Source organism: Ambystoma mexicanum, chromosome 4q (genome assembly GCF_040938575.1).
Source record: "Ambystoma mexicanum isolate Mex_15411 chromosome 4q, UKY_AmexF1_1, whole genome shotgun sequence".
NCBI classification, from domain to species: domain Eukaryota; kingdom Metazoa; phylum Chordata; class Amphibia; order Caudata; family Ambystomatidae; genus Ambystoma; species Ambystoma mexicanum.
The window spans coordinates 1,238,098,191-1,238,111,347 of NC_090928.1; the positions used below are offsets into that span (position 1 = coordinate 1,238,098,191).

The 13,157-nt window shown below is 50.1% G+C and overlaps 1 protein-coding gene across 1 annotated transcript in view; it reads left to right on the forward strand.

Moving 5' to 3' along the window:
• ZNF318 (zinc finger protein 318) overlaps positions 1–13,157 on the forward strand; it is a 504,061-nt gene that overhangs the window by 303,155 nt on the left and 187,749 nt on the right. The window contains exon 3 of the mRNA XM_069608802.1: positions 6,641–7,541. Within this exon, the coding sequence (XP_069464903.1) occupies positions 6,641–7,541 (901 nt within the window). The remainder of the gene's footprint in view (positions 1–6,640; positions 7,542–13,157) is intronic.

Consider the following 13,157-nt stretch of genomic DNA (forward strand, 5'->3'; position numbering starts at 1 on the left):
CGGAAAAGGTCGGGGGTTCCACTGTCCTCTGCGGACGCTCCTCCCGATAAAGATTGTAAGAAGTGTTATGCCCTGGGTAAACGGGTCACTGCCTCTGCAACCTACTCTACTAGGATCGCTACCAATACTACTCTCCTGGCAATCTACAGCAATGTCCAATGGGGCCTAGTCCAGGATGGCCTTCAATTTGTTCCAGAGCCCACCCGATCACACTTGCTGGCAGTCGTGGCTGAGGGCAGACCGGTTACTCATTACATTAAAGAATACTCTGGACTCTGCTGAGACCGCTGGATGCACCCTAGCCCAGGGGACTTTACTTAAGAGACACGCCTGGTTGAAGAACTCCGGCTTTAAACCCGAAACTCAGGCCTCCCTTATCAACAAACCAGTTGAAGACTCCAACCTTTTTGGGAAAGCTGTTAATGACGCCCTGGAGACTGCGAAAAAGAGCATGAAACATTAAAGTCCCTTAGCCATATCACGGCTAAGCCCTTCCACGAGCGTGGAGGCTGTAACTCCCGCCGGTCCTTTCATGGGCAATCTTTTTCCCGCTCTCCCCATGGACAATATGGGTCGGGGCGAACCCCCTGGTTTTACGGCTCAGGCTCTTCTAACAACCAATATCAACAAAGAGGTCCTCGTATACTCCTATAGGCTCCCTGGTTCGGGTCACCTCCCACACTTCCCTGGTCGGGGGTCACTTGTCATCATTCATTCATTAAAGATATGCATTTCACACAACTTGTGAATGCCCCTACCCATATTGAGGGTATGACACGGGATTGGATACTCTCACTCAGCGCTACTTTAGCCATTGAGTCAATCACACCATTAGGCTGGACAGACCATTCTAGTGTGAACTTCACCCTCATATGTAATGAAATATGCCCTTCTAAGACTAAGACAATGGACACCTATGAAACGAGAAACATTTGTAAGTTCTCAGCTGAGAGCCTCAAACCCTTCTTAAGTAACGCCCTTACTACCAATTTGATCACTAGTGATAATCCATGCCTCCTGGCAGACATCTACCGCAATTGTCTTACTACTTCAGTAGATTCTTTAGCACCTCTCACAACTAAAACAAGACGTGCCGGCAAAAAAACATCCTTTTGCTTTAACGACGAACTAGTATCACTAAGGCGAATTAAACGCTCACTAGAACACATCCATAAAAAATCTCGCACCATAGATCACACGATCGACTTCAATGCTTCAAACAGAACCTACAAAGCGGCAATTATTGCTCACAAAACTGACGCATACAACATCCGTATCAGCAATGCCTTCTCAGATTCAAAAGAACTGTTTTCCGTCCTCAGAGAGTTGGAAAATCCTATCCTAGCATCCACCCCAGTTAACACCAGCAAAGAATGGTGCACGACCATCCAAGATGCACTAGCTTCCAAAATTGAACTGCTTCAAAAGAAAATGATCACTAAAAGAAAATTACTATCGGAAAAATGCACCCGTCCTAACACTCCTACTATCTCCAAGGACTATAATACTCCATTGTTCCACTTCACCCCAGTGTCCCAAGAACTAGTGAATAATACTATTGCCAAGTTGAAAGCCTCAAACTGCAAAGGGGATAACTTCCCAGCCCGCTTGGTTAAATCATGTACATCTACCCTCACTCCTATTATAACTAATTTCGTTGATGCATCCTTCAGCACCAATCTGGTCCCAGCCAGCTTTAAAGAAGCTTGGGTCACACCGCTTCTAAAAAAAAAAAAAAAAAAAAAACCCTTGACCCTCTTGTGCCCACCAACTACCGACCAATAACTACGGTCCCATTCCTTCTTAAAATCATAGACAAAATAGCATATTCACAAATTCAAACCCATCTTGAACAAAAACCTCTGCTAGGAGCTAGCCAATCTGGATTTAGGCCGAACCATAGTACGGAAACCGCACTCATTGATTTAAAAATTCAGATGGACAGATGCTGCCGACCCCATAGCAGTCCCCATTGGGGTACCTCAGGGCTCATGCCTTTCACCAACTCTTTATAATGCCTACATGAAGCGTCTCTCCTCAGCACTTGATGATATGAGTGTCATCTACACCAACTTTGCAGATGACACCCAAGTCCGCATCCCCATTTTTGGGAACTATGAGCAAGACACATTGACCATTAACAAAGTCTATGCCATTATCCAAAACTGGATGGCCCTGAATAGCCTCTGCCTTAATAATGAGAAGACCGAGATTCTCATTGTTGGCTCCCAATCTCAAATAGGTACCCTTCACTCAGATTATTCGGCAATCAACATTCATGGCACGATGATTCCAGTACTTAAACATGTAATAACTTTAGGAGTATACTTAGATGCCAACCTCACCATGTGGCAAACATATCTTGACACTTGCGTCCTTCACATCTAAACTAATCACATTAAGCTGCCATTTCCTTACACCTACAAACTGTATTACCTTGGCCAGAGCCCTGATTCTAGCCAAGTTGGACTATTGTAATGCTTTATTACTAGGAACTTCCAATACAAACCTCAGTAAGCTACAACTAATGCAGAATAAAGCAATGTTAGGGAGAATTATCTTATAAGGCTAATTTCCCAAACCTAGTGAGTCCCCCAGCAGCTTTGCTGGATTTTTGGGGTTTGTTTTTTTTCCTGCTAAGAGTGAGACTCTTTTACTCCCACTCTTAGGCATGATTTGAGGTATGTCTTTGACTTGTTATGTGCTTATGGGCTATGGGGTTCTTTTTACTCCATAGGGTATCATCTGTTTTTCTGTATGTGTGGTACACAGCACCCTCAGTGCAGTACCACAGGGGTGTCACAGTGACCCCCAAACATAGACTCCATACCCTGAGACTGACTACTGTCTCCCAGGGCATGTAAAGTCACCATTGACTTTACTAGTCCTAAATTGTGAACAGAACCAGTACAAACCATCAAATTGTGGAAATACTGGTAAGGGGTAATTCGATTGCCCCAGGGTCTGTTTTCGAGGGGGCACTATCCCGTCCCCCCTCGTCGAGTTTCTGGCTGGTGGCAGTGGTTACCACGCAAAATATTCCACCGGAATATTCTCTATGGGATTTTCCCATTGATTTTAAACGCACCACTTTTTGGTGCAATGTTAAAGATACCGCTGGTTTATTCATTTAATATTAAATCACCGGTTGGGTCTTTTTGCCAGAACTCGATTCTAAAATGGCGTTTGTGTCCGTCTCTGTAACTCTGACCAAGGTCGAGCCCTTTGTTCCACTATTTTGGCGGGCTTCTCCACAGAAGCCCTCCAAATGGTGCCACTCTGTCTGGGTTCCACAGAAAGGGTGGAGGGGGGAATTGGCACCCTGGACTGCGTTGCCTTAGCAACCCAAGTCACACTCTACTCTGATTGGCCCAGTGGTGAGCTGCCCGGCTCACCACTTAGCATGTGTGATTGACAGCTAGGCTGATGAATGGGGGTTTTTCTGCATAAAAGCAGGGCCTTTGGGACTGGAACTTCAGAAGTCGCCACAGGACCTAAGAATCCGAAGAGGGAAGAAGCTGAGCCATCTGCAACGACGACACCACCAGTGAAGCCCTGCTGCAACTACCTCACCACTTTCCCGACGACAAGAGAAGATCTTCTGCTGGACGAGTCTTCTTCCCCTGAGCTGGTGCGATCAACCAGTTCGCCCTTTTCGCCTTCCAAAGACGTCTCTTGGTCGAATCGCCCGTGCCAAGCACCCCGGTGGCCGGATAGCCAAGCTCACCACTTTTGACCGCGAATAAAAGGACCGCACCTTTTAATTGTGAACTCCTCGGCTGGTTTCATCCCTGTGCAGTGCAACGACTCCACGTTCCCTCCTCGACTAGATCTTCTCTTCCCCTGGTCGGAACCACGAACTTCAACCACTGCCAGGAACAACTGCCCCCGCTGGAGCTTCCTGTCTGTTTAAGGTACTGTGTCCTGTCTGGCCTCCCTTTCTACAGATTGCTAAAGGTGACCCTTAAATCCTTGGCTTCTAAACTGGGTTGGCTCCAGGCCTTCTAACTATATCTTTTGAATCTCCCCAACCTCTTTTGAACACTCTGCAAAGACTTTCAGTGCACTTTAAACTGTGTGATCGTGGGCACATTTCGCTTTGCTCCATTTAAAGTGGGCCTGGCCTATGAACTTTGGCTCTACAGTATAACCTGCCTTTCTCCCCTTGCTCTGAATTCCTAAAAGTGTTGGGAACTGTTTTATTCTTCTGCTCTGCCTTTTTCTCTCCCTTTAACTACATTATCAGAGTGCCATCTTGGTTAAGCGCTCACATCTGTTCTAACAAATAGTGTTTTAACCCTTACTTGTCTGATTACTATTAAGGGAGGTGTATACTTTACCCGACTGTGTTTTAACTTGCTTTGATTGAGAGTGCTAGTATATGCCATAAAGTGTGTTTTAAATAAATAATTATATACTTTTTATACAAAGCTCTGGTCAGTGTTCGTTTGCTCTACTATGTTTTGGCCCTATTTTGTATACTCTGCATACTGCCATACTCTTCTGGAGAGAGGTCTGACTGCTCAGCCACAGGTACCATGTAAATCTGGGTGGTGCAGACTGCTACCAATTGGGTTTACTGCTTACTACTGTAGTCTTAATCTTTTTGCAGTGTTCCCCAAGGGAACTGCACAGGATTCTGCCTAACGAGCAATACGGGAAGCGCTAGGAATAAAAATAATTGACCACATATCCAACATTAGGAGGGAGACTCACTGGCTTCCCATTAAGGCCAGAATCATTTTCAAAACGTTGTGTCGCACACAAATGTCTCGCTAATAAAGCCCCCATTTACATGAACCACACCATCAAGAAAAAAACATCCAGTAGGACTCTCAGATCTAATAACAATGCACTCCTTGAGATCCCGCGCTACAAATGCACCAGCGCAGGAGGTAGCAGTTTCCAAATCCTAGCCCCCAAACACTGGAACTCCCTCTGTCTTAATATCAAAAAGGAGGAATGCCTGCAAGGCTTTAAAAATAACCAATTCTAGCAAACGTTAGTCAGCCACCTCGGACCGTATTAGTCTCTCTAGGGTTAACAAAAAAGTCATCTTGTGGTGGATTGAGCTGAACATTGTAAATAATTGTGAGTGCTTTGTCCGCTATCCTATGTATATTAGCCTCTAAATGACGATTTTTGTTACCTCATTTATCTGTTGTATGTAAGTAACTCTGTCCAAGCCTAATGCCAAAGCTGTCTGTAACACGCTGTGATACCTCAGTGTCTGGGCGTGTAACAAATGTAATAAATAAAATAAAATAAATTCACGCCTGGGAGGGGATCGCATCAGACCAGTGGGTGTTAAAGACTGTCACCCACGGCTACTGCATAGAGTTTCACTGACCACCTCGATACCACCCACCGAAGAGTAGATGCCTGTTGCCAGAAAACCTGTGCATCCGGCTGAAAGAGGTTCAGGTTTTTCTGGAAAAGGGTGTCATAAAAGTTGTCCCCATTCACCAGGTAAAGCAGGGTATTTATTCAGTGTACTTACTTGTACCCAAACATGATCTCACCATGCGCCCTGTGTTAACCGGTGCCCAGCGCACAAGTACGTCAAAACTCATAAATTCAGGATGACAACACTGCAGGAAGTAATCCCACTGCTGTGGCTGGCGGATTACATGGCCACATTGGACTTGAAAGATGCATACTTTCATATTTCAATGTTGCCAGCGCACAGAAAGTACCTCAGGTTCATGATAGAGGATACCCACTATCAGTTCAAGGTTCTCCACTTCGGCATTGCCTCAGCATCACGCGTATTCACGAAGGTACTGTCGGTAGTAGCTGCTCACCTGCGCAGGCAGTCCATCGCAGTCTATCATTACCTCGACGACTGGCTCATAACAGGGGATTCATATGGAACATGCCAAGCAAATACCCAGAAGACGGTAAACCTTCTCTTCAACCTAGGTTTCTCTATCACCAAGAAAAAATCCAGCCTAGTACCCAATAAAGTCAAACAGTTTCTGGGCGCTCTCATTCCGACCAAAGACAGCCTTGTTTTTCCCTCCAATAAGATGGTCCAAAACATGCTGTTCCTGATCCCTCGAGGCGTGAAGGATTTTGGGATACCACACGTCACGTTACGGATAGTGTTACAGTTACACCCATGTCAACGTCCCCTTTCGATCTTCGAAAGAAAGATGCAATACTCTGAGATTTCCACTAGATGTCGGACTATATGCACAGCATGTGAATCTAAGCAGATACAATCATTAGAAATGCTATTACGGTGAGTTCTGCAACACGCACACGCCTGATTGACAACACATTTCTTGCAGCATTTTCTTCCATTTTATGTTTACCTTTATTGGTGACGCACTGTTGACAACACAACAGCGTAAAACATGTTACTGTCCATGTGTGGAGGCTGATTATGGGGGGAAAAAAAGGAATTTGCAGCATATGTTTTCATAGCATAGTACGTTGGACTTAGAGCAGGGACGAGAATGATGATACTATTTAAAAGGTGATCCATTTGCCTGGGCGATTGAAAACCATGATATTTTGTTTCTTCATCTCTTGACAAAAATCTCTATGCACATTTGTTGGTTTAAATAAATTAAATGCATTATGCTGGTTGAGTATAATGGTGAGATGTTCATGAGCATGTGTCTTATTTTTTCAGGGAACGCAATAATGAGGACCAGCCACCAAGCCCTAACTTTTGCAGGTACAAAGATGAATTCAGTGGTGGTGACACATTTCCCCATAGCTCACCCTATTCTGGCCATCAAGATGATGCCCCCAAAACACCTGCAAGAGATTCTGACAAAGACAATGTCCTCTCAAAACATGATGCAGGCCGTGAACGCCGATATCCACGTGACGAGGATGAAATCCAGACCTCTGAATTGGGAGTCCAGAAAATCAGAAAGAGAAAAGCAAGAACAAGCAGCAGTAGCAGCAGCAGCAGTAGTAGCAGCAGCAGTAGTAGCAATAGTAGCAGCAGTAGTAGCAGCAGAAGCAGCAGCAGAAGCAGCAGCAGCAGCAGCACTAGTACTAGCAGGAGTAGGAAAAGAAGCCGTAGTAGGAGCCACAGCAAGGGTAGAATGCAAATTCGAAACAGAAGCCATAGTAGAAACAGAGGCAGGGGTCCCTATCGGGACAGGAGCCAGAGCAGAGACCGGGGAAGAAGTACACATAGGGGCCTAAGCAGGAACAGAGACCGAGGCAGAAGTAAAAACAGGGAGAGAAGCCGAAGTCTAAACCGGGACAGGAGTACAAATATGGGCAGAAGCCGAAGTCCAGACAGGTGTAGAAGCAGAAATAGGGGCAGAAGCAGGAGCCCATACCGGGGTAGGAGCACAAACCCGGGTAGGAGCAAGAGCCGCTCAAGGAGCAAGAGCCGCCACAGGAGCAGAAGTCGCCACAGCAGCAAGAGTGTAAGCCCGCCTTATAGAGAACTGGAAGTTGCCAGGAAGAAGCAGGAACTGGAAAACCTGAACAAAGAACTTAATTCTGTTCCCAAGAAGTCAATTCTGAAGAAGCAACCAGAGAAGGAAGGAGATTGCCAAAGAGCTGAAGAGGTTTGATTCAGATACATTTTGTTTTTAATACAGTGTCGGAGATATCTTGCCTGAAGTTCTAATGTCATCAGAAATGCTGCCTGGGAGATGGTGTAGATTAATTAATTTCAATGCATCCTTTCATTTGCGATGTGAATTTCAACCTTTAAGTAGAAAATGTCTATAGAAACTAAGCTTAAGAAGATACGCTGCACCTGCCATGTTGATTTTGTTATAATGTACTGTTGCAATAGCTTGGAGTTATCATGGTAATTATACATATGCTATATGTTGGGGCACTCTGTCCATATGCTCACCCAACATCTGTCTCTTTACTGTGGCAGGAATGCACAGCTGGTGCTTGAGGTGCCAGCTTTACATGATCTGCAACATATTCATGAGGTACATATCCTTCCAATATTTTAGCCTGTTTTTTGTACAACCCCCCTGGTGGGGGCTGTACAGCAATCCAACTAAAAGGTGAGACCTCTCTACTGTAGTTAGCTGTGGCAGAGAAATCTGGCTTCCCATAAGGGTGGTGAAGTAGGCTGACAGAGGTACAGTTACTCCACACAGTTAACCACACTGGTATACTGAAAAATATAAACCGTTATTTAGTTCCACATAAATGTCTATTAATTCAAATAAGTACTTGTGCAGGCAGGACACATTGTAAAAACAAATGTTGAATGTATAAAAACAGTAAATTGGTAGTGAAGACACTGCTTGCACCTATGCCACGATGTACGCCCACTATCTAGTGATTGGCACAACACTTATAGTGACAAGGTGAGGGGGGCTAAGACCTAAAATTTCACATGGCCCCACTTGCCAATACCACACACAGTCTCAACATTCCCAGCTTCTAAGACATAATGGGCCTCATTACGACAGCCATGCCCTTAATAAGGGTATGGCTGCCTCCAAAATGGTGTCCGGGTCAGAACTTGTATTCTGTGGCCCAACCTTGCACTCATTTACAATGGTTAGCAGGAAATGTAATTTGACTTCGGGCATGCCCGTGATTAATCCTGGGCAATTGTTCAATGTGGACCAGTTGAAAATGGCGGCGAAGAAAATCGCCAGTAAACCTAGCCGCAAGTCCCAAAACATGCAGCGTTCTGTGTCCCTTTCATCTGATATTCGCCTATATTACGCTCATGAAACACTGCCCAGTAAGGGTAATGTTTTGCACTCGTCCACGTCCACCGAGTTGACCACGCTGAATGCTCCCGAACATTTCTTAGTTCCGGAACATGCGGTGGATCGGACAGGGAATCTAGTGAGTGATGCGAGCGTGAGTGGCAGGGGGGACGTTATGCTTTTTCTAGTATGCCTGAGGCTCCAAGTATATCGGTGGAAGTAACGGACATGACTATGGTATCAGCCTTTGCTTTGGAGCGTTTGTTGCCATGTGTAGAGAGTTTGCCTTTAGCCGATCTGGATCCAAGGGGCATATTGGATCCTATATATTGCTCAGTGGCTGCCCAACACCGATTGCGTGCAGCGCATGAGGTGCTCACTCAGGCAGGGGAAATCGATGACGAGGCAATGGACTTTCTCCAGCATGGGGTCTGGCATGGATTCACATGCTCATGAATATTCCCCGTCGTCAGGCTGGGAATCCTCGGTAAAGAAAAAACCAGTATCAGTTTTGTTTCTGATCTGTCTTTCGTAGTAATCACCAATCACTGGTCTCTGCGTCATACTGACCACAGCCAATGACTGCCCTCTACCTAAGCACCGCCTCTGGCAGCCATCTTCAGATTTTTACCGCACGTTCATGTGTTGGGATCCTCGTACTATTGCTCTCGAGCATTAGTGCTATTTTTTCACGTTTTTTCTCAAAAACTTCGTTTTTTCGGTCAAAAGAGCCTCAAGCTCCACCGACTCTCCATCCGATCAACGGGGACCCGTGTCGGATTCGTCTGCGCCCCTCAAGGGTGAAGATTTCGTCGAGCTACGCTTTTGGAGGACTCCAGAAGCTTCTCAGGCCCGGACATGGCCCAGAAAAAGGGAAGCTCGACGCCCGGAAAGCTATTCAGGATCTGCCCTGGATGCCAGCTGCAGAACGTCTTTAAGGAGGACGAACACTCCTTTTGTCTCTACTGCTTACATGAGGACAAGACGCACGTGGAGAAGGACTGTGCGTTTTGCGGCAATATGTCGGAGCGGACCATGAAGGACCGCCATCAACGTCTCGCCAACTGGCTGGAAGGGAAGAGCCCGTCAGGCGAGAAGAAGAGGAAGAAATCCGAGCGGTCTTCTAAGACCTTTGAGGACGCCCCGGCGACGGGGGTCCAACACAAGGCCAAGCACCGCGAGTCCGCTGGCACCGGGAGCGCCGAACTGTCGGGCTCTACGGGCGCCAGGCAGGGCGCATCCTCCCCGGCACCTTCAGCCACAAGCCAACGCTCTGGGTCGGGTAAGAGGAAGGGCGAGCACCCGGCGAAGCTCCTGGAGAGGCCCCGGTCGAGCTCGAAGGCCCCATCGGAGGGGGAGCGAGGCAGTGTCCCCCCCCCCTCAAGGATAAGGCTGTGAGTGCACCTAAGGTGGTGAAGGCCTTAATCCATCCGGCCAAGCCCTCTATCGATACTGTCGCGGCGGCCCTGGCTCAGCCTGTGGAGGCTACACCAGTGGTGGCGACCTCGGGGCTCAGAGTCTCCCTGCCACCTCGGAGGGAGTCCTCTTTTGTGCCCATCGATAGGACCCCCGTGAAATCCCCGGCGGGGAAGAAAAAGGGGGGGCAGGGCGTCGTCGTAGATTCGGCTTCAACCTCGGAGGAAGAGCTGATCGAGGTCTTAAGCCACGGCCTTGGCGTGGAAGAAGACCGGCCCGTCGGGATGGATCCCGACGCAGGTGACGACATCGTCGAGGGTGCCGACGGGGCCCCTGATCGCCCGTCGGATTCCCCTCGGCCAGCGCCGCAAGACAACTCGGTGGCCATTTTGTTGGCTATACAGTCCTTATGCTCAGAGATAAGGACGAGACTACCGTTGCCGACGGAGGAACCTCTCCCGTCGGGGGATCCCGAACCGGGACCTTCTGGTGTTCCCCCGCCCAAGAAAAGAAGGATTCACCCTCCACCTCCTTTTCAGCCGTCGCGCCCCGTCCAGCCCTCCTCCCCGTCCACCCGAGGGGATGATACGGGGACTGACACGGCAGCGACGGGTACGGACGACGAGGTATACGACGAGGATCTACCGTCGTCACCTCCCACCAGGGCTTCTCCGCCCGACGAGATTGGATCGTTCCACTCCATGATCGCCAGGGCAGCCGAGCTTTTCCAACTCTGCCCTGAGGAGAAGAAAAAGGAAGGTTTCCTTTATCAACGGCGCGAGGCCAAGAGGAAGACGGTCCTCGCGGTGCCTCTACTGGACGACATTTGGGATGAGGGCCTCGCCCTCCTCAAGAACCCTTCCACGACGCCAGCTAGAAGAGACCGGTACGAGAAGAAGTACCGGGTCCCGGACGCGGCCCCCCTGTGCCTCCGGGCGCAGCCTACCCCGGACTCAGTCGTCTCCGCGGCGGCCAGGAAGAAAGCGGGGGGGTGCGGCCTCCACATCGACTTCCCCACGGGACGGCGAGGGAAAGAAATTGGACGCTATGGGACGCAGGGTCATCTCGCCTGCAGCGACGACGATTAAAGCGGCCAACGCCTTGGCTATCGTGGCCCGCTACGACAGGGAGCTATGGTACAAACTGGCTCCCCTGCTGGACTTCCTACCGGACGACAAGAGGGCGGATGCCCTGGAGATCCTACAGGAAGGTGAGGTGGCGTCGGATCACGCCATCACTATTGCGACGGACATCGCCGACACTGGGTTTCGCCAGTTGGGCAACGGCGTGTGCCTCAGGCGGCGTGGATGGCTCAAGGCTACAGACTTCCGTCAAGACGTACAGACCAGAGTCCTGGACATGCCGTTCGATGGGAACAACCTGTTTGGGAAAACAGTGGACGATTCCCTTCAGGCCATTAAAGCGGACACTGAGACGGCCCGGGCCCTTGGGGTTCTGCAGCAACGACGGACGCCCTTTCGGAGCAGCGGAGGCAAGGGCGCCTCCAAAGGTTCCCGCGGCGGTTTCTCCGCCTACCGTCAAGCGGCCCGCTCGTCGTCTCAGGAGGCCTACAGAGGACGAGGCAAGTCTGGCGGACCCTGCCGTCGTCGCCAAGGAGGTCAAGGCGGCAAAGCCTCGTCGAAACAGGATTGAACCGGCCGTGGGGTCGGGCCCCCACCGAAGCACCCCGGTGGGAGGCCGGCTGGCGAGCTTCGTCAGCGTGTGGGAGTCCATCTCCACCGACCGTTGGGTGCTGGACGCCTTAGCCCGGGGCCACGCGCTCGAGTTTCAAAGAAGGTGCCCGCGCGTCCCCCCCCGTGGCCAGGAAAGAGCTTCACGTCCCTCAGCTTCTCCTGGAGGTAAAGGCGATGCTCAGGAAGGGCGCCATCGAACTCGTCCCAAAGAGGCTTTGGGGCTCCGGAGTTTACTCGAGATACTTCCTCGTGAAGAAGAAGACGGGAGGATGGCGCCCCATCCTAGACCTGCGACGTCTGAACAAGTTCATCAAGGCGCAGAAGTTCCGGATGGTCACCCTCCAGCACGTCCTGGGTCAGCTGGAGGAAGGAGACTTCCTGTCGTCGTTGGATTTGGAGGATGCCTACTTCCATATTCCCATCCTAAAGGGGCACCGAAAATTCCTCAGGTTTGTGGTCCAAGGGCGTCACTACCAGTTTAAAGCCCTCCCCTTCGGACTTCGGTCGGCACCCAGGGTATTCACCAAGTGCCTTGCACCGGTGGCGGCGCAGCTGCGCCGCGAGGGGATCCACGTCTACCCCTACCTGGACGACTGGCTCATCCGAGCCAAGACGAGGGAGCTCGCCGTGGAGCACACGGCAAGGACCGTCCAACTTCTCACGGACCTGGGCTTCTCCGTGAACTACGCCAAGTCCCACCTGGTACCCGCGCAAAACGCACTGTTTCTGGGAGCGAAGCTCGACAGTGTCCCTTCTGGCCTCCCCGTCGGAGGAAAGGACCAAGTCCATCCTGGGCAAGGTACAGCGGATGTTGGTTTCCGACGCGGCCAAGGTGAGGTCCATCAAGTCCCTCCTCGGAATGATGTCTTCTTGCATCTACCTCATTCCCATGTGCAGGCTCCGGATGCGCCCGTTGCAGGAGTTCCTGGACGCGCGCTGGATCCAAACGACGGGCGGCTTCGAGGAGAGGATCACACTCGACGAGAGTTTCCGCCGAGCGATCTGGTGGTGGGGCACCCGCACGCATCTGACGGCGGGCATGGACTTCCAGACCCCAGACCACCAGGAGACAGTGACCACGGATGCCTCCCTGGAAGGGTGGGGAGCGCACACCGAAAATCTGCACGCGAGAGGCCTTTGGCTCCCGACGGAGAAGTCCCTCCATATCAACGTCCTGGAGCTCCGTGCAGTGTTCTGGGCCCTCAGGTCCTTCCTTCCGTCCCTCAAGGGCAAGGTGGTGAGGATCTTCACCGACAACACCACCACCATGTTTTACATCAGGAAACAGGGCGGAACCAGGTCCCCAGCACTGTCCAAGGAGGCGCAGGACCTGTGGCATTGGGCCGTCGCCCAAAGGATGTTTCTGGTGCCGTTTCATCTGATA